Consider the following 26,267-nt stretch of genomic DNA (forward strand, 5'->3'; position numbering starts at 1 on the left):
GTTGATGTGTCCTGATATAAATTATATCTGAGTGACTGTAGCTGCATTAGCATGATTGTAACACAGCAAGATTCTTTTGAACTGAATACTCTAAATAGATAAGATCACTCTCATTAAACTATATAAAAAATAAGTATAAAGAATAAGGAAAAGGAACGGGAATGAAGCCAATACCAGAAGTGAAACCCCACCAAAGAATAATTGATCCTTAGGTAGACCTGGTGAAATAAAGTAACTGAACTGTAAGTTTAAGAAAAGACGGAAGGAATAAAGGAGAGAGGAAATAATGTTATGTGAACATCATCAGCAGATGACTTGGCACACCGGTTTCGGGGGTTTAATACCTGTACCGGTTTAATGTGCCAAGACCCCCTAGCAATCACTCGTCAGTGATCACCTGTTCACGTTAAATGTGATGTCAAGGATGTCGCTGACATCAAGTATACTGTATTTGTACAGAATACTAGGTCGGTCTTTCAGAAGCTTTCTGAATTTACTCTTCAGGAGTCTGTCATTATAACATCTTGAAAGAAGTGTCCTATAAAGGGTGTTGGTAGAACACAGAAAAGAATCAAGGTCAGAGATAATGGAAGAGTAACGAAGGACCTGACCGTAAAAAACATTATAACCAACAGAAGAGGAAATATTACTGTTAGGAAAGGTGTACATGACCACAGGAAAGTTGAAGTCATCAAGTTTGTTGTAAAGCTTGGTGGCGACGTGTCCGGAGTTATTCATCGAGATGTTGATGTCGAGATAGTTTACGGACTTATTGTCGTCACCACTCCTCTCCATAAGCAGGTCAGGTGGATAAATGGACCTGATTAGGTTAGAGAAATGCAAATAGTTCATGGTGTTGAGGTCGTCGACATATCTGCAGTTTCTTGAGAGGAGCTTAGCGAGACCGAACTTCTTTTCTTTGATTAGGCGTGTCATGTAGTTGAATTCACACTTCCCTAGCGAAAGATCAGCGAACTGGCTACTAGAATTCCCTCCCATGGGAATGCCTTTCGTTTGTCTTAAAATCTGATCCCCAAAACAAACAAAAGTGTTAAACAGAATAAATGTAATAGCTGTTTTGAGTTTATCAGCAGAAAAACATAAGTATCCGTTATATTCCTTTTTAGAGAAAAAATTGTTGTTCTTATACAGAGAAACACAAATAAATTTATTCGTATTACTAAAGAGGAGATCTATTAGCTCGAAAAGCAGTGACTGTACAACCTGAAGGTCTAGATTGGTATACAGAGTGGTAAAGTCGTATACCTGCATATTAAAAATCTCTAGTCTAGGCAGCCTTTCCAGGAACTGTTTAGAGCTGTTAATGCTCCAGTCGCAGTTAATTCCAGTATTGTTGTAGATAGAGTTGCAGTATTTGGAAAAGTATTCTTTTAAAACTTTTAAAGCTTTGTTGACTACAACTGATATCTGCTTAGTGGTACATTTACTGGCCCCAGCTATAAATCTAGACTTATAAGGATTCTTGTGAAGTTTAGGAATCCAAAAGATTCTCGGTAGACAAAGGTTGTCCTCAGAAACACGAATATTAAAGTTATCTTTAATGAAGTTCACATGTTCCTGAATAATATCATCCTCTACAGAGTTAACCGGATGATAAGTAGAATTGCCACGACACTCTAGAGAAGTGAGATCGTAGCCAAGTTCGTTGAGAAGGGTTAAAAGATAAAACTTCTTGCAGACAAAAACATAATTATTTGAAGCTTTATCTACGGAGCAAATAATAAAAGAAGAAGAAAGACTGTCGAGATAAGATTTAACATCATCCCTTTGTAGAATGGAATTGTAGGGAGTGAAGTTATTAGGGGAGGAGGAGAGGAAGTTAAGGCGATTGGTGAAGATCCGGGAGACCTCATCTTTCCAATCCTGGAATTCCAAACATGAAAGTCCATGTTTCCTAGCCATACGGGTGGCGAAGTTGGCTGAACACTCGTTGAGGCTCTCCAAGATTTGCTCAGGAGGAACAGACACAGGTTCCCTAAATTTGGTACCGTAACTCATGATGCCTCTTAAATCCTCGTGCTCAATGAAAGCAAGGTCACCGGTGATGATGTGGCCTCGAGGCTGATAGCAATAAGGGTTACTGGAACAGGGGCAATCACCTTCCAGGATGGAGGAAATAGTAGTATTATCAAGTGATTTAAGGAATCTATTATAATTAAAAAGCTTACACCCGACAGGAATATCGTACTTATAGTAAACTTTTAAGGGAAGGAAAGGCGTCAGGTTTGGAGGGAGAAGAGAATAAGAACACCACCAATAATATTGGTGGTGTCATGACATTGTTCACTGCTTGTTATTGAAAAGTTACTCTGCTGGTTTCAAGCGTCAGTCCAGTAGCGTAACTTTTCCTGTTGGCACCCCTCCCCCAGCCCCCCGTCTAAAAAGTACCCCCTATTGGCGCCCCTCTCAAACATAAAATTGGACATATTAAGTGATTTAAGAGGAAACGCTGGTAAACAGCGGGGTTGGAGGGGCCCTTCGTTAAGTCACTGCCTCAGTCCTTGAGTAGTGGAATCTTTTCATGTTGGGTCTGTGCAGCTCCTCGGTCCACTTTTACAAAATCAATGGCTATTTTATCGAAGTAGAATAAGTATGCATTGCACCATAAAAAGACATATCTTATATTAAAATAAAGCTCAACTTTTAGGGCCACATGTATGTCTATTCTTAAAAACTTTCTATTTGGATTTGTCACAATGGGAGCAAACTATGGCTCAATAAATGCAAGCAATGCCTTGCCAGGACGTGCAGAGGCTTTAAAGGTTGGTTGAATTCTGTATTGAACTTCACTGCTTTTAGCTGAATTTAAATTTATATTGTGTTTAATTGTAGATCATGGGATTATTCTAATTCTCAAACTCAGTTCTTGAATTGAAACTTAGGGGACTGGGGGCATAATAAATAAATTCCTCTCATGCAATGTGAGATCTGATTGTTTCTAGGTTACCCTCTGCTGCATATTTAAAGGATCTCCCAGGTTTTAGTGTAAAATTGATGTACAAAATAAGATGTATATGGTTTTTCAGGGTATATCAGAAGTCCATGCATTTAATGGGAACAGAATGTTTCCACCTTTTCCTGAAGGGACCAAATCAGCAACCTTTGGGATGGGCTGTTTTTGGGGAGTTGAAAGAAGCTTCTGGAAGATAAAAGGGGTCTATTCTACTCATGTAAGTCCAGAAAAAATCAATTGTTTGAATTTTGAATATCTTATACCAAGTTAATAAAGGATAGTGGCACGGGGAACCGAAGTTTGGAGGGGGTTAGAAATGCTTCAATGCTAATTTGACCAAACGATTAGAATGTCCACCTCCAAGCAAGAGAACAACAAAACCACAATGTCACCTAGTCTAGGGAGTGAGCTTAAGGATTCCTTAGTTGGATCTAAAACTTTCTGCAACATTGCACATCTGTGTAAAATATCCTTCTATCATAGAATAATCTCGATCTCTAACATTCAATAAATGGTTTTTTTGAGGCTTCACTTGTCAAAAAGCTAAGATAACTTAGCAAACTTTTTGCCATTTTCTCCATCCATGATGTTGGTCATTTACAGGTCTAACATTTTATATGCCAATTAGAGAAGCACCAAATCCTTACCAAACTCCTATCTGCAACTTATTATATTATTACTATTATTAATTAAGAAAGATCATTTTGATATTTCAGGCTGGCTATGCTGGAGGATATACTAAGAACCCCACTTACCAAGAGACGTGTACAGGTGCAACAGGACACGCTGAGGTAGTGAGAGTTATTTTTGATCCAGAGCAAGTGAAATACAGTGCTCTACTAAAGAACTTTTGGGAGAACCACAATCCAACCACCAAAGATAGACAAGGAAATGATACAGGTGGTTTAGATTTGTTGAGTCTATTGAAAGGAATATCTGATTTTCTAAGCATATTCAATATCATTATTTACTTGTTATTAGGTTTTTTCCTAGCAGTATGAATATTTGTATACTGTCATTGTAGCTTCATAGCATGATATTTACAAAAATTTAAGTACAGGCAGAATGTTGCAATGACCAACCACAAAACTCAGGTCCAATGTACCGCTCTGCCATATACTGTGAAGATGAAACTGATTTGGAGCTAGCAAAGAAAAGTGCAGAGAAATATCAACAGAACCTCAGTGACAGAGGGATTAGAGGTATTTTGGCTATGATTGCTAATTACGCAGCCATCTAGATAAGATTATATAAATCAATCAGTAAGCCATGGCTCAAGGGAGCAGGTTTCACTTATCTGAAAGGCATTTTTAATTTAAACCCTCCCCTTTCCATAACCCATCAATGAAACCCTCTCAATTGTGCAGGCGAAATATCGACAGAGATAAAACTGGACAATGTGTTTTACTATGCTGAAGATTACCACCAACAGTATCTTCACAAGAACCCCGGAGGTTATTGTTCTATGCGAGGAACAGGTGTTAAATGTACCTTGTAGTCTTGTACAAGAAATCCTGTCATTTTGGGAAATTTGAGAGTTTTATATCAGACATTTTTTGAAGTGATCTGTCATTGTAAATTGTTTAAGACAACTAAACGCTTTTCGTTGTAATTTGAACATCATATTTTCAAATAGCAGTTATTTAAACTTGACCATTTTGAAGATCTTAATTTTCCTCAAAGTGTGACCCCCTCAAGGGTGACCCTCTTGAAATAAAACAATTAATTATGTGTATTTAGTGGAATGTGATTTTGGGTATCAATCGGATTATCTGGGCAGTATTAATTTGTGGGGTGTCGTGTATGTATATAATCTTGGTGAAGTGACTCTCAATGAAAAAAGTTTTAAGTCAAAAGCTTGGATATCATTGAATTCTTACAACAGATATGATTAACGATTTGAAACGATTTGTTTGGTTTAATGATTAATAAGTATTGATTTAATGGATTCTATTTTTAGAATTTTTATGACGTACTTTTCTTCTGTGTCAAAACTTGCACCAATGAGTTAAGTTTATATTTACTAATGACTGATTGTCCTCCATTATGCAAAGCTGTCCCAGGTCAATAGACAAAGTCCAGAAAAGTACATTTTAGAATGTAAAACAAGTCGTGTTTATCAAATTAATTGTTGCACAACACAGACTATGACATTGCACTTATATGTTACTACATACTGTTTCAGTGTGTATCCTAGAAAATTCAAGTCCTAGTAGTTTAGATGTTAAGGAGCACCGATATATACATGCCTTAAATTCCCTCCGCCCCTCAGGAATGAATAGTACAAACCCTTTTAAGATTCCTTTATTGCATAATTGATTTTTATTTTGCCTGAGGGGCTTTCCATAAATTATTTTTTTTAAATAATTGGTCCTTTTATTGATGTTTCATATTTCACGGCAGTTTCCTTTTCAGAGTTTGAGTTTATATTTAGAAACTAACCATACTATCTTTTAGATTTATGTCACTTATGATGGCTCCGGCTGAAAGTACTATGACTCATTTTATCTAGAAGATTGTAGTTTCATTGCTTTTGAAGTAGCTATCAGTTCGCCGGTCAATGTTGGGTATAATACTCTTATGATAATATGCTATTACTTAATTACCAACATACCTACAGAATTTTACATTTCTGTAACCGATCTCACTATTCTAGGATGTCTGGTGTTGGCATAGCTTTCGGGAACTCGTCCGCGTTTGTTTCGGTGTGTAGAGATGGCAGATCAGAGATAGTAGCAAACAGCGCAGGAGACCGCAGCACAGCGACCGTTGTGGCGCACCAAGAAGGAGAGCTGCTGACAGGGACACCCGCAGTGCAGATGACAGTCAGACAGCCTGCTAACACTGTCAGCAGTCTGAAGAGTCTGCTGGCTTGCAAACTTGAGAGTGCGGACAGCGCGTCTCAAGCCTGCAAGTTGGAGCAGCACGGCGAGGAAATTATAGTTAATTTTAACAATGCAACCAGAAAAGGTGTCAGTGCATTGGTTAAATGTGTGTTTGAGAACTTGAAAGAAACAGCAGATAGTGCGCTGGGTGAAGATAAACACGACACTGTCATCTCCATTCCACTGACATCCTCACCGGAGTTTAGGAAGACCGTCAAGAACTGTGCCATCTCCGCTGGTTTAAACGTCCTAGATCTGATACCGGAATCAGTTGCTGCTTTGCTGTCTCTTGACAGCGCTGCTAAACCTGCTGACGGACACACTGCCGTCGTAAGAGTTGGGGGATCTTCCATGGCGGTCACTGTGGTAAAAGTTGTGGCTGGAATGTATTCTGTTGTTGATAATACAGAGGAGAAAATTGGAGGAAACCTGTTTGATCGGTCTGTAGGGAAGTTCTTGTGTGATGATTTCAACAGGAAGAACAGATGTAAAGTAGAGGAAAATCCACGGAGTTACAGCAAAGTTTTGAAGGCTTCAAAGAGTGCTAAACATAATCTTAGCACCTTAAACACAGCAGAATGTAGCATAGAAAGTTTGTTCGACGGAATGGATCTCATCTCCAACCTCTCAAGACCTAGGTTTGAGACTTTAATACAGAACGATTTGAACAAGATAAAGGAGACCGTGCAGAAAATGGTAACCAAACACAGTTCCATCTCCATAACCAGAGTAGTTCTTACAGGAGGCACTTGTAAAGTCCCCAAAGTACAATCTATCATCAGCCAACTGTTCCCTGAGTCCAGTATTGTCAGCCAGGCACCTGACGAGATCATCTCACTCGGCGCTGCTACACACGCTGGAATGCTCTCTAAGTTCCCCAACTTATCCGCTAAATCAGAAGTGGAAGGTAACGGCACGGTCGGAATCCCTCTTACCCCCAGTAATATTGAAGTAAGAGTAGGAGATGTTGTGACACAAGCAGTCGCTAAAAACACGCCCCTTCCATATAAAACAGACATTGAACTGCCTGAGGGAAATGTTATTGTGATAGAGGCTGATGGTAAATGTATTGCTAAGGCAGAGGTGGCTGGATCAGATGATAAGAGCAAAGTTTCGTTACATTTTGAAATTCTGGAGGACTGTAGCATTGAGGCAATCATTAAAGATAGTTTTACTAATGAGAGAACTGCTGTTCATATACCACCACCGAAAGGAGCTTAAATTGAGATGTTGATGTTTCTATTTGAAATCTTTTAATTTTCTTGATTGAGTATAGTTTTTTAACTCTAGGTTTTTGAGAAAAAAGGTTGTTTCATTGCTTGATCCCTTAATAACATCACTGATATGTTACTTTATTCAAGAATCACCATTAGATCTGAAATAATATGATTAACGTTGATTGAAATTCTGCGATCTCTAAATATGATGTACGAGCTAATAACTTGTTAACAACATTTCACTTCACTTTTACGATTTATTTGTATTCTGTTTCTAAATGTTTAACAATAATTTACCTCAGTAAGAGTATGGTGAAAGCTGTTATTTTGGTTGGTGGTCCGGGGAAAGGAACAAGATTCAGGCCACTCTCTTTAGAGGTCCCTAAACCTCTCTTCCCTCTGGCTGGCAGGGCTATGATAGAGCACCACATCAAGGCGTGCAGTGAACTTAATGATATGCAAGAGGTTCGGTATTCAGTCCTGATAAACATTAAACATCGTGACGTTTAACTTGCAATCTAACTTTCAGAAATATAGCACTCTACTAAAGATAACTGCCGATACTAAAACAGTATACTAATCGCAGGTAATACTGATTGGGTCGGAACCGACGTCAGACATATCCAACTTCACCAGAAAGGTGAGTTTCAGTGTTAGTTCTCTGGTAAAGTTTTGTAATACAAATTTAAGAACGAAAAATGTTAAGACCTGGATTGATTTAGCATAGTAGTTAGAACTTTGTGTCCCAATCAATGTTAGATATTATAAAATAGTAACGGTTAAACAAGGTTATACTTTTTATTCATAATGAAAAATACACAATTTATGCCATTCCAGGTATCAAACAAATATGGAGTTCCAGTTACCTATCTACAAGAGTACAAACCTCTTGGTACAGGTGAGACAGAAATTACAAATCCGAAATACATTTCATGAGAATCAAATATGGAATAAATTGCATGCCATTAAATTATGAAATATGACTAACATGCATTATGATGTCTAAAATTTACAACCCAATAATGTAAAAATAAAATATTACCCCAAAATACACAACATGAACAACAATACAAAATCACTGCCAACACTATACTGGATTCAAATCGGAGAAATTGACAAAGCTGGACATATTTCCCCTGATCTTAACTTGAGAACCCACACTGTCATTCACATCATACACGTTCCATATCCGATTATTATATATCTTCAACCTCTCGTACATTCTCACGTAGATCTTCCCCTGGTAAAACACGTAAAATACGTAACCGATCGCCACAGCTATTGAGATGATAATACGTTCTCTTTTGTGCTCCTGATTTCCCGCATATGTCAGGAGGTGAATGCAACAAACAAAACAAACCACCGTAACAACCACATTCAGTGCTCCGATCAGAATATATTTAGTCTTCTGAGCTTTAATGAGCGGGTCAGCTGTCCAATGTCTCCAACTTATCTTATCCGTTATAACTCTGTACATGTAGACACAACGTGGACATCTACCCTTGAAAAATGTGTTCATCCAGTTGATGAGACAATCCTTGTGGACAGCACCGGTCAGCAGGGAACACTCACACGCCAACATCAGGGGTTCCACCTCCAACTTGTGACATAACCAACATGACAACCCATTCTCAATTGCTGCTAGATCAGATTCTGAGCGGCCCGTGTCACTGTCAATGTAGATGCTGTCAGATTCGTCTGCTAGAGTACTGCAGCCTGACCTGACTGAGAGAAGTCCTTCGCTTTTCTGCGGTTTTAAACGTTTGAATTCTGGGAGTTCCTTGCGGGGAGATTTTTGTTTTACAGGGGACGACGCCTTCATGTCTTGAGCTAGCCGATAAGTTAGTAATTAGAATTAGAAGCATTAAATATTTAAATAATCACATTTAGAACGATTCATCAGCTTTATTAATGCTTATGCTGATCAGATCAACAATCTGCAATCGCTTATATTCCACTCTAATTATACTCTAAAATTACTTTACACTTGGAATGCTTTAAGAAGACACGTATAAAAACGAAATATAAACACTTTATCGATGATAAAAGGATAAATAAAAGATAAATTAGAGGACAATTAAATGATAATTAAAGTCACTATTATTTGCATTCGAGACAGGTAATTAAGCTTTACTTGTACAATTTAACGATAACAAATGAATATTGAGCTGTTCTTATCGTAACACACAAAAGAGTCTACCAAAAGTACCTCGATAACAGACACTGATACAAAGGGACAGACGGGCACAAAGGAAGGAATGGTTAATTGCTCACATGATTATAGTAACTCATTAAGTTAAAGAGTATATTATATTTAGTGTATTATATTACAAATAACAGAGTGTATTATATAGTTAATATACGTTATTATTAGCTGAAGTTAAAAGTACCAAGTTAAAAGTACGAAATCATATTGTGTTCTTGAAATTAGAACAGAACAACTTAAACATTAAACAAGTAGTGGTTTAGAAGGAATCGAATGCAGTAAGGGCTGAGTTGCAACAAAGAAGAAACAATAATTAATATCATGACGATAATATCAGAACTAAATAGTATGCACTGACCGAGTGACGACTTACCGGGTCATGCTAATGTATTAAGTAGCCATAACAACAGTGTTCGCACATTAAATTGACACCTAAGTAGCTGTAACTGGAGGTGGTTTTCACAAGTTTTGTCATATGATATTGCGTGCCCATATGCAGGAGCTAGACTTCAAGACCAAACGTGAAAACTATTTAGATCAACTAAACTATTATGTTGTGGAGACTCATAATAAGCAATTAACTGAGCAACAACTTTTGTTGGAAATTATTTTTGTTTGGCCTCTGAGTCTCGTGACCGTTTTGTGCACACATATTATAATGGTAAAACACAAAGGTCTTGGAACAGGGCAATTTTGTATCCAGTAGTTTACATGAGTAATTCTACGACAGAGAGGCTGACCTTGTTAGTACAGAATTAGAAATTAAAGGAAAGTCTTGAATAGTGTTGTACTGCTGCTGGGAAAATAAGTGCACTAATGCTTTGTTCAAGAAATCATTAAAACTTGTAAATTCACAGATATATCGAAACTACTCAAGCACTTAAACAAATACCGATTTAGTTGAAATCTGAGATCAAAATTTAATCTTCGAGATTTTAATTGATTTATGACCAATATCTTATCATTTAATGGGATCTTTTGCCATGAAAGCAGTCCTAATTGGGTGGTCAAACTTAATAATACATTATTTCAGCAGGAGGAATATTCCACTTCAGAGATCACATCAGGAAAGGGAACCCTAACAGTTTCTTCGTGCTGAATGCGGACGTGTGCTGTGACTTTCCACTGCAGAACATGCTCAATAGCCACCTACGACACGGGTAAGTTGGGAACTATTTCACAGTTGTCAATATAACTTGTAGTCGTGTATGCGTGGAGTAGACATAGCACCGAACACTGATTAGCACTGTTACGTCACGCTACTATATTCATTTTAAACTAATTACAACACTACAAATCTATTACATTTATTGAGAACGTTGCAAAAGGAATTGATTTGATGTAGTCCGAGCCCCGAGGAGTCCTAATCCTCCTCGCGTCCTAAGATGTTAGATGGCGTTTCTCTTGTCTCATATAGTGGTGTTGTTACACAATTCAATTAGCGCATTCTAATGACAGCCTATTATTATTATCATTATTATATTATATCATTGTATTAAAATGAATTTCTATAGCATTATATTATATCCAATTCATGGAATTCATTGAATCCATGGAATTCATTGAATCCATGGAATTCATGGAATTGGTTTGTCCATGCTCGCTAATGGAAGAATGTTACCATTATTCCAGAGTTTCACACCAGCATCCCACAACTAGAAGAGATCACTGTTCACAGAGCCAACCAAATGCTGTAGAGCGCTGTTTTCTGGCTCCTCCAGCAGGCTGCACCAACCCGACCATTTGGACTGGTGGTTTGAAGATGAAGTACGGACTAACAGATTAAAGAATATTTCAGACCGACTGATGCTTTTACGCGGTCCTCACAGAGCTGAGAAGTGAACCGACCTCGACACCAGACTAGAGACCTACTAGAGACCTACTAGAGGCCCACTAGAGACCTAATCACATAACATATCGCGGCCTCTGATCCTGCCTAAACTGCATCACTAATTCTTTGATAAGAGAAAATGAAATCGCAATCACGACATCAAGCGCATCCACCGAGATTATTAGTAGAATCAAATTAATCAGGCAGGTGCATGCCTCACAAAATGACGCTAAAAAAGGAATTTTGATTTTGCAGGTTTTACTATCTAGATCTACGGTATTTAATATCGATGCAATGAATGAACAGCACAAACGCTCATATTTATGTAAGAAATATGATTCCTAGCTCATTTTCATTCCTTGGGAAAGTGCTCATTAATACCATTTCTTGGAAAATTTTATATGTAGCAAAAATAATAAGTTTCAATCTTTAGGAAACCTGAGCTACAATGTGAATGTGGACTGTCATTTTGTGAGGCCTGTAATTTTGGAAGAATCGAAGTAGGTGTGTAGTACTTATATATAAGCAGTGGATATTATGGAAGAGATGAATCTCAAGAATGCTATTTTTGATACTGATTACAATGTCCACCTTTACATCCAGAGAAGAGTCCCTCATTCAGCAGATGGTCCTACCATGTACTTCAACCTAGCTATTGAAGGTACAGTTACAGGATATCAAAAGTAGGATTTTGCGTGAACCTTCAAGAACCTTTTAACTGACCCTAGCTCTCTTATCTATGGAATGAGATACTATAAAGAATGTAGAATCTAACTGTGAGATGAGTTATCCAGTATTTAGCAAGTATCTATTCCTCATTGCTACATTCCCCAATCCCCATTGACAGAATCTTCAGAAAATATCTATGAAATTCCTCAATATGTTCTAGTATACACACTTCAAAGTATTTCCAAATTGTGTTGCTGCAGAAGATGCCATGTTCAAGTTCAGAAACCCGAATTTATCCAGTTCGTATTAAAATCAGAGACCGGATCAAGTACTGTAACCCCTACCGTCTGTTTAAGATAGAATGCATAACGTAACGAGATCGAACATGATATCAGTTACTTACCATAATTTAAGTTCAATGAACAAATCAATTACATATTCAGTTACCCATGACATAACGCATTACGTACAGTCAGCACTAATTTCAGGCGGGACGATGTTATCACGGTTATGGGAACGGAAGTGGAGAAAGCTCACAGCGCTCTGTATGGCTGTATTGTTTCTAACGATGCTAATAGTAACGAGGTAATCATAATAATAGTGTCACTTTCTTCCTTGTAATACTAGGACGGGGACTTTATCTGACCTAATTAATTGCCCAAATCTCGATAATTGATATCAATCATAGTTGTTAATAGCTAAATTTGGATTAAGTTATAATATGGTAGAATAATCCTGGTAATAACTAATAGCTCGATAATGAGCAAATAATTGATGACAAGATTGGGGCGGTGCCACAAAACCCAGAGTACATCTCCTGTGAAAGGGTCTTCATAACATTCTTATGGAACGCGCCATACTTTTATTGGTGGGATTGTCACGCGATTTTTACGCGCACATGCGCGCTCATATCACGTACTCGGCCGGCCGGCCTGTCCGCGACCGCTCGATCGATCGAGCAGGCTGACACTCAGTAGATGAATCCATAAATTTGGAACATGGGCACATCGCAGTATTAGCCGTATTTGAGTGCTGGGAAGGCTCAGTTCAGTTTTCTAAGATGGATATAGGTAAAAAAAACTAGGCCTAAGAGCCATCAAAACTCAAATAACATTACCCAGGTTCATGGAATGAACGAAATCTTATATCCATCTTAGAAAACCGAATTGAGGCTTCCCAGCACCTAAATACAGCCAATACTTCGATGTACCCATGTTCCAAAAATCTGGATTCTCAGGAGGATTATTGTGACAAAATTGGAACATTTTGGAACATTGGTAACATCGGTTCTAGACATGCAGTGATTCCCAAACTTGGTTTGAGTGGTCCTAGGACCAATTTAAACACTTTTCGACCAATTTTAAACCGTTCTGAGCATTTTTAGGACAATATTCATTTTCGTTCATTCCATGAACCTGGGTAATGTTATTTGACTTTTGATGGCTCTTACTTACTTTAGTTACTTACTTTGGTTGTGTTTATCCTCGTAGCAGGAAGGGTCATCAGATTTCTGACCACCTCGATGGCGAGAAGTCTACCAGGGAATTAGACCAGCTGCAGCTATAACCGGAAGTCGGAGGGTTGTCCGGTATCAAAGCAATAAACTTGGACAAACTAACTTTAAACGACTCAAACGTAGCTTCAGCTTTAATATTATCAGGCACTTTGTTCCACAGTTTTGGTCCTCTTACAGCAAATGAGCTGTCATAGAGTGTCTGGTTGCTCGAGGAACTCAACCTAGTTTTTACATATATCCATCTTAGAAAACCGAATTGGACTTCCCAGCACTTAAATACAGCCAATACTTCGATGTGACCATGTTCCAAAAATCTGGATTCTCAGGAGGATTATTGTGACAAAATTGGAACATTTTGGAACATTGGTAACATCGGTTCTAGACTTGCAGTGATTCCCAAACTTGGTTTGAGTGGTCCTAGAACTAATATAATATAACTAACTCCTGACACTAACCAAATTGAGATACTATGGTGAAAAACTAAAGATTAAAGTAAATAGAGGTCAATACCGATCAAAATATCCAATGGTCTAGGTCTATTGATCGAATATCTGAAAATGTATACTCAAAATATTGGAATTGTAATAATTTCCCGATCGGGAAAATACATCGGGAATGCTGATGTCGGGATCGTCTGCACTAATTAAAGTGGTTCAAATTGAAATAGATACCTGAAGCGGTATAATTATATGCCAACATATTTTCATATTAGAAAATGAAATTCCTAATCGGGCTGTCTGCCGATAGAATTATAACCCTGGAACACTTCGCTGAAAATCTCCAACGAATTTTGAGGGAGCTTTTGAGAGAAAACGACAAATTATTTGAGAGCAATTTTATGAATATCAAGATTTGGATTGTATTTCTAATAGTCTGAAAAGATGTGATTAAATTTGAAATTAATAAGGTGGTCTAAAAGTCCGGATATAACCTACGGTTTGAGTTACTCAAAAGCCATGAAATTAAATGGTGTATTTTAAGTTTGGAAGGTTGCCATGGTCACCATAGCAACCTTAGTTAGTTCCCTAGCAACTGAAAATGAGATCATCTTTAGATGTAGCCTGTGTAATTTAATATCGTTCTACCACATTGAACTTAAATTCCACATTCAAGCATAATAACATTAATTAGTCACATAAAGGCATTATATGTAGTTTAATTTCTGATGACGTACGATGATGCTTGTGTCATTATTAATTGATTTGATTCATTGTATCTCCAGGACTCACGAACCCTTACTCTTTTGTTTTTCTTTTGTTTTGCAGATATTTGTGGTATTTGACTATTACACTGCTCAAGATTTACTCGCCTAAGTTTAAGTTTTGAACCGGTTCTTAAGTTAGATTATGTGCTATAAATAGATATATGTGCTATAAATAGATATATGTGCCATAAAATCCCTCCTGTTTTCTGATTTGCTGCTTCTAGGTCTCATGTAACATGTATAATGCGATTATACATAATCAGCTTCATTATATTTTCCCAGACAAATAATAATCAGAACAAAATCAGCTCAAAATTGCTTGCTTATGATGCTCAGTTGGTTTGTGTAATTATAAATTTCGCATGCTGGTCTGCTGGACCTCTCTCATGTATTCTTTATCCAAGTTACATACATTTATTGTTAACAGTGAAGCTTATTGGATGTTGACATCACACCAAAGATGGCTTATCCTACATAACGATTGACTGGATGATTTTCTTAACAGTTTACATGTGTTAACTAATTGTACCCCTATTATTCGGACATTTAGATTTTCCGTGCAATTTTTCCTTCCTGAGGCTTGGAAAATTGAGTGTTAACGCTAAAATTATAAATAATGAGATTGAATATCCTTAGATGTAGCCTGTATAGTGTAATTAAATATCTACCACATTGAACTTAAATTCCACATTCAAGCATAATAACATTAATTAGTCACATTTTAACATTGAGATTTTAATATGAGATTAAATATCCGGAACTAAGCGTTCTGCATTTTCTCGTCACACGAAGGTCCTTCGCAAAGTAGTAGGAAGAGGATTGAAGCAGGAATTGTTCGTTAAACACGATCATATGCTTCGATTGTTGAGCAACAGTTTCCTGTTTTTTGTCGTACTTTTGGAGCTCCCGACGCGACGCTAGCTTTGACTTTAAGCTTAAAAACTGTGATTATTCCCCTCCATTAAATAGATGAGGAGAGTTAAACACTTACTTCCTATTTTGATGGTCTGGAATGTGACCCAGTCTAAGCTCGTGGTCGAGGTGACCAACATTAAATGTCCTCATGCAATGAAATGTATTTAAAGCATATCTTACAGTAATTTAGAAAACATGCGAATAACTATCAGTGCTAACAAATTACGTTAAACGAATTCATGCCGACTAAAGTTTTACTGAATAGCGCTGAAATTCCCTATTTTCAACGTGTAAAGCGGACGTGATAAATCGAACCGAACTTAATTTCGTATAATAAGGCATATCCTAATGGCTAATTATCCATGTCCAATTGTAAAAGCAAAAGTCAAGATCATGCTAATTGCTAATTTTCCCCACCCAATCGCTTTCATCAAAACCAAAATTTTGGCGGATTTTGAGGTCAGAGCATGATCAGATTAATTTCAGTTAGTCTTGTTTCCGGAGAATTACTGATTAATCTAAGAAGCTCAAAATAGCCGGATTCTTTATGATAATTAAACGAATGCTTATTGTACAAATAGCTGATAATGAAATAACAACACTTAAAAGAAACAATGTTCTTACTAGTGTTTGGAAGAAGTTCATTTTAAACTCTACAAACTTTAAAGGACCAGTTAACTGAAAAATTTTTAGTCTCCAATTTGGCTAAGATTTAAATCAGCTGTGACAAACTGGTAAAGAATCGTATCGCCGAAAGAACCAATTCTCTAGCGTACGTGTAACGCGTGTTATTGCAATAATAAGCTGTGGCGTCGTGACGTCATAAAGTCCCTCAGTGCGCGCTTGCATAGCGTAATACATTGCAAATGTTTATCATCGTCAATAAAACACGTGTAACTCACTCAAATTTTAGAATTATGACTATTACCCTAGTTCTCCAAAATCCTTATAGTTTTGGCAATCATCCTAACTAAAGGAATAGCTGATTGTATGTACAGTGCTCACGTCATGATTTTAAACAGTGACATAATTTCTTGAACAGTGGCGGGTGAATGTGCGGTTAGAAAGTTTCTGCTATTACAACTTATGTCATATAATGTGATAATTTTGGATTGTTTTCATTGCTTAATTACACAAGCAGGGAGACTGTACCGATTATTTTTCCCCAGTCCATGAAACTCTAACGAATTTAGAAAGGATCTAGATAAGTAGGAGTTTGTTCAATTCCGAGAGCAATTATATTTATATCATAGCGGAATTTCTAACTTTAATCCACATGTGTCAGCCAGTACAGGAGACAAGAAGTCTGGCTACTTTACGGCCGTTCCTCTGGGACCATTAGTAGAAGTAGCTTCTATCAGAACAGTGCCGTGGGAACAGAATTCCCGCCAAAATACCCGGTCTACCAAATAGTAATACTGATTGGTGTGTACGGTGTGCGGTGTGTTTTGAATTAGACTTACGGCTTACCTAGTTGTTATCCTAATTGCATTATCATCGGTACATAACATAAATAAACTACTGGTAAGTTTAAATACCAAGTGCAAACGTTTTCAGTCAATTGACCCACTGAACAACTATAGAATTTCCAAGACCCTATTATTCTCTGGCCATATATTACGGCACGATCGATTGTTAGATGGCTAAACGACCAACGTTAATCTATACAATTCTAAAACTATGAGCTAGCACTTTAATCTAAAAATACACTTTTTATATTACTCCTGATTTTTACATTTCACGTTAAACATTGTCGCCACAGGTTGATCATGGACACTAACAGCTTAATTTGAGATAAATGACTTATGAGTTTCTCTAAAGTTAACTCTAAAGTTGTGTAGTCCAGTCATTTATGGACATTTATGGAAATGAACCTGCAAATGTTCAAATACTCACGAAACTTTGCACAGACCTTCCTGAAGGTTTGAATAAACGATTTTCGTTTGGAGACATTTTTTGACCGTGGAGAAAACCCAGGAGGGCCACGCCCATATTGACCCAATAACGTAACCGACCCCTTGCTTCTGAAGGTCGTAGAGACTTCTAAATAGGCTTAAACCAAGCGGCATATGCATGTTTATATAGGAGTTACTGAGCAACACATGGCCTAAAATCCTTACTTTTCGAGAAATTTGCCAAAAACCATTTTGGGCGTGGTGCTGAGCCCATTTTCGATAGGATCGTGATAGAGTCTTTAGACAGGGTGCAAAAGAACCGCAATTAGCATATTAATATATGACTTACGAACAAACATATGCCTTAAAGTGCTTACTTTTTCAGTTGTTGGCGAAAAACTGATTTTCGGTTCCAGAAATCATGCTAAAATATGGGCATCTCGTAAATTGGGCTATGAAGGCCCTACAGATTTTTGAATGAGTGCAAATTGTGCAGAATGGCCATGTTTATATACAACTTATGAAGCAACATGTACCCTAAAATACTTACTTCCGAGTTATTTGGGGGAGAAACATTGTATTATGTCCATTTTCTACCTGTAAAATACAGTCTCACGAGCTACTCTGTGCGCGCAAGGGACTTTATGACGTCATCGCCAAAATAATACAAACGCTAATTACACGCGTTAGAGAGCAGTTAGAGATTTAGGAATTTCGACTCGTTGCTTAGTTTGCTATTTGTCACAATCTGTCAAAATATGAGGATAACTTTTTTTTCAGTTAACTGGTCCTTTAACTTCAAGTCTGCCCAGAAGACCTACGATCAGTTATTTGCTGGTCTGAAAAAACCTTCACTGATATTTTTCACTGTGGAACCTTTCTGAAGCCCAAGGGTAGCAATCTAGTATTCAGGATATTAATCATTTTTAATAGTGCGACTTTATATACCTTAAAACTCGTCACTCAGCCTAGCTCAATATATTTTGAGTGATATATCAAAATAAATGTTTATGATTTATCTGTCCGGAAAGTGCACCTTAGACCTGGGTGAATCTTCTCGTTACAGTTGACATACAGTTTGCATGAGCATGTGTTTAAGAACTTGAATCACAATAACATAATTATCTTCATGTCACACAGATTGAGTTACCACAATGAACCAGCAAGTAACTGTTATAAACCAAGGGGGTGGTAATGAATGGAACAACGAATGGAGTCACAGTCTGTTTGGGTGTTTTGACGACTGTGGAGAGTGTCTGCTCGCATGGTGTTTTCCGTGCATCACCTTCGGTTTGAATGCCCGGGATTCTGGGACTTGCTGTGGAGGTTGCTGTGGGGCGTTCTGTGGCTGTATAATGTTCTTCTGTCCATTTGCAGTTTGTGCCTGGTGTTGCTGCATCAGACCTGGCATCAGGAGAAAATACAGGATCCACACTAATTGCTGTTTGGATTTACTGGCCATTTGTTGTTGTCCTTGTTGTTCTTTGATCCAGGAACGACAACAATGCAAAACAGCCATCCCTTTTGCAAGTCAGCAAGTTATTGTGGTACAGAACGTGGTAACAGTCGCTCCTCAGTCTTATGCTACAACTGAACAGCACCTCCCTGCAGATCCTAACGTGTATGGCAAAGGACCTTCCCAGGTACCCCCTCAACAGCATGATCCTGGGCCATCTCAACAGTACCCTTCTAGATCCCCTCAACAGTACCCCCCAGCTCTTCTTCAAAGAGATCATCCTGCTCTTCCTCAAAGAGATCCTCCTGCTCTGCCTCAAAGAGATCCTCCTGCTCTGCCTCCAAACGCACCTCCAGGAGCATCTCAAAGTCAGTACGCCCCTTATAATCTGTACCCCCCTGCTCCCCCTCGAAGAGATGACCCACCACCGTACACACCTTGACATGTCCATGTAATATAATCTTGCACACGGTTGCCTTGACTCACTGTATCTTAACTGATGATGATGATGATGATTGTCTGGATAAATCTTTGGAGGAATTATCGCCGAACAATCATTTTTATGACATGTCTGAATTTTTGATCGAACATTTTTTGTTTTTTTGAAAAATAAACTTTTTGTAATGCATGTTTTAATTTTTTTTTTCATGGCGCGACATTTTTATTTACAAAGTTTATTATTTACAATGTGTATGAAGTCGTGTTATATTTTTTAATATCATCTGATACTTGTTTGATGATCAGAATGTTTAGTTTTAAATACTTTTCTGTTGTAATAACTGTTTAAAAAAATTAATTTTCATATTGTTGCCTGATTGCTAAAAGACACTAATTTATGCCTGATGTAGAGATATTATAAAGGCGTGTCTTAAGCTTGGAACTAGCGGTCACACGTGGTCACACAGCCGCGTAACTTAGTAAAAAAGCAGTTTCAACATAATAATTACAGTTTTAAATCCTGACCGAAGCTATGACGTCAGATCACGGTACATGATTACTGATTAGTGACGTTAATAAAGTGCTCTCGGAATGAATACAAAACTTGTGTGTGACAAATCCTTATTACAGGTAGAGCACTACGTGGAAAAGCCAGAGACATTTGTCAGCAACACAATCAACTGTGGGGTATATGTACTCGGAATAGGAGTCTTGGACCACATGAAGGTAATTCAATGATATCTTTTGGAATCCAATATAGAGAGTTGTTAAAACACCATCTGAATTGTAGGGGGTTCTGGTAATATTTAATCTAAATTCTCCCGAAAAAACCGAACCTAAAATAACCTGCAGGAGGTGTTCCAAGAACTACAAAGTGCAACTCTCAGTACAGACTGTATCCAACTAGAACGGAACATCCTTTCTACCTTCGCAGGAACTCGCAAACTCTTCGTTTATCGTCACAATGGATTCTGGTCTCAGGTACGAGGTAAATAGCGATTCTACGAAATCAGTCCGAAATATAAACACTACAAATACGTAAAAAGAACTTAATAGCAACACAACAGATACGTTATAAGTACGAAATAGAAAATCAACAAAAACGTATAAAGTTACAAGTACGTTATATGAATATTCTTTTTAGTACGCTATAATAACGTGATTGATAGGCACCACCAAAAAATCAAATCGGATGTACTAAATCTCCAAATTACTGTGATCATAATGTTTAATATTATTAAACCAAGTCTCTTGTAAAATTTGACTAGACGCAAGTGCACTAAAATGTAGTAATCAGAAGTCAATGACTAGACAGTAGAGACTAATATAAAAGATAAATTCATTAATTTTGAACCCTTTTGAAGAATTTGTTCTGTTGATGTGACAATTCTTCAAATAACCCCCATTTACAGCATGAATTAAATGCAAGCATAAGTTATTGTAAGAAACAATACCTCAGATGTATAAACACCTGCTGACATTATAACCACTGTGTAGACTCTAGACAGGTGCAGATAATTGCATATATTTTATTACATAATAATAATATATTATAATATTATCATATCCCTAAAATCCAGATCAAGACGCCAGGAACGGCCGTGTTTGCGTCCCAGTACTACCTCAGTAGACGAAGGAACGAGGACGCCGAGTCCCTGGCTAAAGGTCCAAATATTATTGGAGACGTTCTAATTCATCCATCCGCTAATGTAAGTTTAAAATCTTAGGTATGTTTCTTCAAAATGTGCGGATACATTGAATTATTTTCAGAGGAGGTGACTTAATTAACGTCGCATTATAAAACTCATTCTCCGGATTTTATTGTGGAAATGCTGTGTATTATTAACTCTATTAACTGTGTGAAACTTCGAACATGTCAGCGCAGTTTAACTAATATGAATATAACTAACAAATAGTAGGGGCAGCTGGTCAGCCGGCACAATGTCACTCCTCTTAAACGACATTATTAGGTAATAAACGACATTATAATCTCTTAACGACAATATTACAAGATAAACGACATTATATTCTGTTAATGACAATATTACAAGATAAACGACATTATATTCTATTAATGACAATATTACGAGATAAACGACATTTTAATCTCTTATCAAAATTTAAACGACATTATTGCCAAAAGCGACGATATTCGTGGGAATTGCACCGGCTGACCAGCTGCCCAGTAGAAACTAGCACGAGCCCCTTAGGTCCTCACTCCTCAGAGCAAGTACAAAAAATAATATCTAGGTATCAAAATGATATGTAGGTATTAGTCGTCTGATAGCTTATTGCAGCAGGTTAGCTGTCCACCTGCTACAATAAGCTGAGCAGGTGTTGGGGCGACGCGCGTCATTCTGAAATTCCGTGTGCACTATAAAATACATAGTAGGCAGTGCGCCATCGACAATAAGACGCGCGCGCTGACCATTGAATGGTTTTTTAGCTCTTATTTCGGCCAGCACATTATTTTGGAAACAATCGAAAAGTTATAATACTTCCCATATAACAATTTTGTTGAAATTTGGTCAGTTTACGTAAACACTTATGTTCTACTGAACCTAATTTAGTTTGAGCAATTTCGATGCTCAAAATTTGAGTTATCAACGAATTTATACCTATTTTGTCATTTTTAGACCTCTTAGTCAAGGCCAATCTCTCCCAACTAAATTAGGTTCGGTAGTTAAATATGATTGGAAGGTTCTGACAAATTTTCAGCATGATTCATGTTCAGGAACCGAAGATATGACAAAATAATACGACAAAAATCAACGAATTTCGTCAAATTACGCGACTTTCACACCTAATTTTGCTCCAAAAGCCGCGCACCATCAAATATGGCACCTAGGCGAAACTCACTGATCATTCCAAAAAGGTATGATAAATTTGGTACTGTGAAAATTCTCACAGTCTTTAGAAAACGATGGTACAAAAATTTTGAAAATCCGAGCAAGTTTATTTTATCGTGCACCGCCTATACATAGTATTAGTTACACGTCTTAAAGCGCTAAGGTCCTTGATAAGCGGTACATGTAGTAGGTAAGAGTCTTAATGTCGGTAAAATATAACTTTACAGTCATCCTCAATAAATGTAATAGATTTGTAGTGGCGTAATTAGTTTAAAACTATATTAGTGATTTTATCTTTTTTTGGCATTTTTAATGTCGAAGAATGGAATAAATTCACTATAACATCTACTTAGGGGTCGTTCACATATTACGTAATCAGCTGAGGGGGGAGGGGGTTTCCAAATGCTTACGGTTGATTACGGGGGGGGGGGGGGGGGGGGGGGGGGGGGGGGGGGTGGGGGGTTTCGGTCGCTGATTACGTTATCAAAATTTTCTTTTTTACCCTCTAGAATAATAAAAATTTGATTTTTTAATTCAAATTCCACTCAATTTCACTCTGATAGTGATAAAATTTAGAAATTGATCGAATATCCGGCTATAATACTTATAGTAAGTACAGGGTGGGTCAAAAGTCAGTGGGCATACGTTGGCCTTAATACTGTAATAGCTCAGTCACTGAGTGACCAATTGAAGCAATTCTTTCTGGCACGACTTACTACCACCACTGGTTCGAGGAATTTGTCAAATCGAGTTCATTTCTTTCAAATGAAGGTTCTTTTTTGCATTTATTTGATAGTTTGGATAGTTTGGATAGTCGGATCGAGCTAAATTTTATTGCATTGTATTTGGCTATTCGAATTACGTTTGTCCTGAAAAAAAAATTAAAGTTGTAGCTTCTCAGATGGCCGAGATACGAAGCATAACGAGTTTATTCATTGCGTGTGATCAGGTGATTGGCTTACCTGATCACGTGATAAGGTCACCCCGTTAACCACCCCATTAAACATTATGGGAATCGTTAAGGCTGCCCAATTAAGGTGTCGTGTCACGGTGTGACATATTCACCCAGTCAATTTTGTTGACGAGATACACAAAATGCTCGATAACTTCGTCATTTCTAATCCGTTTCACGTCATTTTTTCAGATCAAATGCAACATTTAATAATCTACCGTCTCTGAAAAAATCAGGCGTCCAGCATGTTTAAAGAGAACAATATAGGTGTTTTAATTTTGAATGGGCGTAGTCTAAAATAATCGAATTCTCAAATTTTGACGACGGAATCCTCGAACCAGAAGGTACAGTATGCCATCTGCAAAGCAACAGCTCTCAAATATAAAACACGGCGGAGCTATTAAGGTCAAGGCATGCCCACTGACTTTTGGCCCACCCTGTAGTTTAGAAGGTGCTTGGCCGGATATCATAACAATGATTTCGGCTCATCATGATAGCATGATCAGGGTAGCACGAATCGTAGAGAAAAGTGTTTTCTAGGAAAAAAGTCAAGGGGGGGGGGGGGGGGGGGGGGGGGGGGGGGGGGGGGGGGGGGGGGGGGGGTTGGGTCTTGATTACGGTTGATTACGGAAGGGGGGGGGGGGGTAAAAATTGCTAAAATATTGATTACGTAATATGTGAACGACCCCTTATATTTACTTACAAATTACGATTAAATGTTTAATGAAATGAGATCTGAAGTGTTTCAAATCTTCTGTTTCCAGGTTTCCAGTAGCGCTGTGCTGGGCCCTAACGTAACGATCGGAGCAAACACAGTAGTTAAAGACGGAGTGAGGATAAAGCACTCAATTCTACTAGAGGGCTGTCAGGTCAGTATACTAAGTGCCGGCTTATCACGTGACAACTTTATCTTCCAGACAATTTGTAGTTTATGTTACTTAAAAAATTAAGTCGGTAGGTTATGAAATTTATAAAATTTATACCTACCGATTTGATAACTTTGTCTTCCAGACACTTGCGTCGATTTGTAGTTTTATAACTTACTGACGCGCGCCTTGAGCTGTACTCAGCTCTTCCAAAGAAGGGTTGGGCGGTCTTCACCTGTCAAATAACAAGTTCTTGCGAGATCAATTTAAAATATAATAAAATACTCTCTAAAATGCCCCCTATATTCTCGTAGATATTTCTACAATATCCCATATATTGTATTCATGACAGGTAGATCAACATGCCTGTATTCTGTACACGGTGGTGGGAGGCGGCACTCGTGTTGGTAGCTGGGCTCGTCTAGAGGGAACTCCTACTGCCGTCAACCCTAACAAACCCCTCGCTCACATCACTAATCCTCCGTAAGTATACTAACAAACCCATCGCTCACATCACTAATCCTCCGTAAGTATACTAACAAACCCCTCGCTCACATCACTAATCCTCCGTAAGTATACTAACAAACCCCTCGCTCACATCACTAATCCTCCGTAAGTATACTAACAAACCCCTCGCTCACATCACTAATCCTCCGTAAGTATACTAACAAACCCCTCGCTCACATCACTAATCCTCCGTAAGTATACTAACAAACCCCTCGCTCACATCACTAATCCTCCGTAAGTATACTAACAAACCCCTCGCTCACATCACTAATCCTCCGTAAGTATACTAACAAACCCCTCGCTCACATCACTAATCCTCCGTAAGTATACTAACAAACCCCTCGCTCATATCTCTTATCCTCCGTAAGTATACTAACAAACCCCTCGCTCACATCACTAATCCTCCATAAGTATACTAACAAACCCCTCGCTCATATCTCTTATCCTCCGTGAGTATACTAACAAACCCCTCGCTCATATCTCTTATCCTCCGTGAGTATACTAACAAACCCCTCGCTCACATCACTAATCCTCCGTAAGTATACTAACAAACCCCTCGCTCACATCACTAATCCTCCGTAAGTATACTAACAAACCCCTCGCTCACATCACTAATCCTCCGTAAGTATACTAACAAACCCCTCGCTCATATCACTTATCCTCCGTAAGTATACTAACAAACCCCTCGCTCATAGCACTAATTCTCTGTAAGTATACTAACAAACCCCTCGCTCACATCACTAATCCTCCGTAAGTATACTAACAAACCCCTCGCTCACATCACTAATCCTCCGTAAGTATACTAACAAACCCCTCGCTCATATCACTTATCCTCCGTAAGTATACTAACAAACCCCTCGCTCATAGCACTAATTCTCTGTAAGTATACTAACAAACCCCTCGCTCATATCACTAATCCTCCGTGAGTATACGAACAAACCCCTCGCTCATAGCACTAATCCTCCGTAAGTATACTAACAAACCCCTCGCTCATATCACTTATCCTTCGTGAGTATAATACTTGTCTAATTCTTCAGAATTCTCTAAGGGTTCTGTATTTCAGAGTAGCATATCTTAAGAATGTTATAGTAAAATGGTCAGTAACAATTTCAATCCACAGAACGTTTAACGAAGAGGGGAAGTTGAATCCCAATATAACTGTTCTAGGTCATAATACCAATATCTCTAAAGGAACCCTGATTCTTAATTCTATTATTTTGCCTTACAAAGACATTGACCATTCACACAAGAATGTTATTTTACTTTGATTGTGTAAAGAATGTGATATAGTGACATTTTGTCTACATTTTAACTGTGTGCTGTTTTTGGTTTTCAGTTTTTATTATTTGCGTTTAGTTTTATTTGAGAAGTAGTACTAAAAAGGGACATATTTTACTTCACATATTACGTAATCAATATTTTGGCAATTTTTACCCCCCTCCGTAATCAACCGTAATCAAGACCCCCCCCCCCCCCCCCCTATATTACGTAATCAAGGTTTTAACCCCCCCCCCCCCCCCCCCCCCCCCTCCGTAATCAAGACCCCCCCCCCCCCCCCCCCCCCCCCCCATTTTTGAGTTAAATTTTGATGTAGAGATACATTTGATTACAATTTTGATTACATAATTAACGAAAATTGTCCAATTGGTATTTCGAAAATCGGTAAAAAATTAAAATTTTGATTACGTAATCAACAACCAAACCCCCCCCCCCTCGGCTGATTACGTAATATGTGAACGACCCCTAATAGTAACTGATTAATCAAATTTTATCTTGAAATAAGTTTGATTTCTAGAATGTTTTAGGTTGTTAACATGATTGATGATAAAAGCTTATGATTTGTTGAAAATAAATTTCTTCCCAGTATAACAGTATCCGAGAAATATT

At 37.9% G+C, this 26,267-nt stretch overlaps 3 protein-coding genes across 3 annotated transcripts; all 3 read left to right on the plus strand.

The window, feature by feature from the left end:
* Positions 1–2,660: 2,660 nt before the first annotated feature.
* On the plus strand, positions 2,661–4,942 carry LOC134812778 (peptide methionine sulfoxide reductase MsrA-like). Its single transcript, XM_063820341.1, has 5 exons — positions 2,661–2,783; positions 3,048–3,191; positions 3,691–3,874; positions 4,069–4,176; positions 4,342–4,942. Exons 1-5 carry the CDS (start codon positions 2,679–2,681, stop codon positions 4,470–4,472), a joined length of 672 nt encoding a protein of 223 aa, XP_063676411.1. The 5' UTR covers positions 2,661–2,678; the 3' UTR covers positions 4,473–4,942.
* A 689-nt stretch (positions 4,943–5,631) lies between these two features.
* On the plus strand, positions 5,632–7,080 carry LOC134813154 (heat shock 70 kDa protein 14-like). Its single transcript, XM_063820840.1, has one exon. The coding sequence runs from the start codon at positions 5,632–5,634 to the stop codon at positions 7,078–7,080; it is 1,449 nt and encodes a 482-aa protein (XP_063676910.1).
* Positions 7,081–7,369: 289 nt separating this feature from the next.
* Positions 7,370–25,835, plus strand: LOC134812612 (mannose-1-phosphate guanyltransferase alpha-B-like). The gene is made up of 11 exons (XM_063820098.1): positions 7,370–7,541; positions 7,663–7,716; positions 7,914–7,974; positions 10,316–10,442; positions 12,271–12,367; positions 19,837–19,932; positions 20,059–20,187; positions 20,787–20,915; positions 23,772–23,876; positions 24,226–24,356; positions 25,501–25,835. The coding sequence occupies exons 1-11, from the start codon at positions 7,386–7,388 to the stop codon at positions 25,646–25,648; spliced, it is 1,233 nt and encodes a 410-aa protein (XP_063676168.1). The 5' UTR covers positions 7,370–7,385; the 3' UTR covers positions 25,649–25,835.
* The last annotated feature ends 432 nt before the right edge of the window (positions 25,836–26,267 follow it).

This window comes from Bolinopsis microptera, chromosome 3 (assembly GCF_026151205.1).
Source record: "Bolinopsis microptera isolate Bmic1 chromosome 3, MBARI_Bmic_1.0, whole genome shotgun sequence".
In the NCBI taxonomy this organism is placed as follows: Eukaryota; Metazoa; Ctenophora; class Tentaculata; order Lobata; family Bolinopsidae; genus Bolinopsis; species Bolinopsis microptera.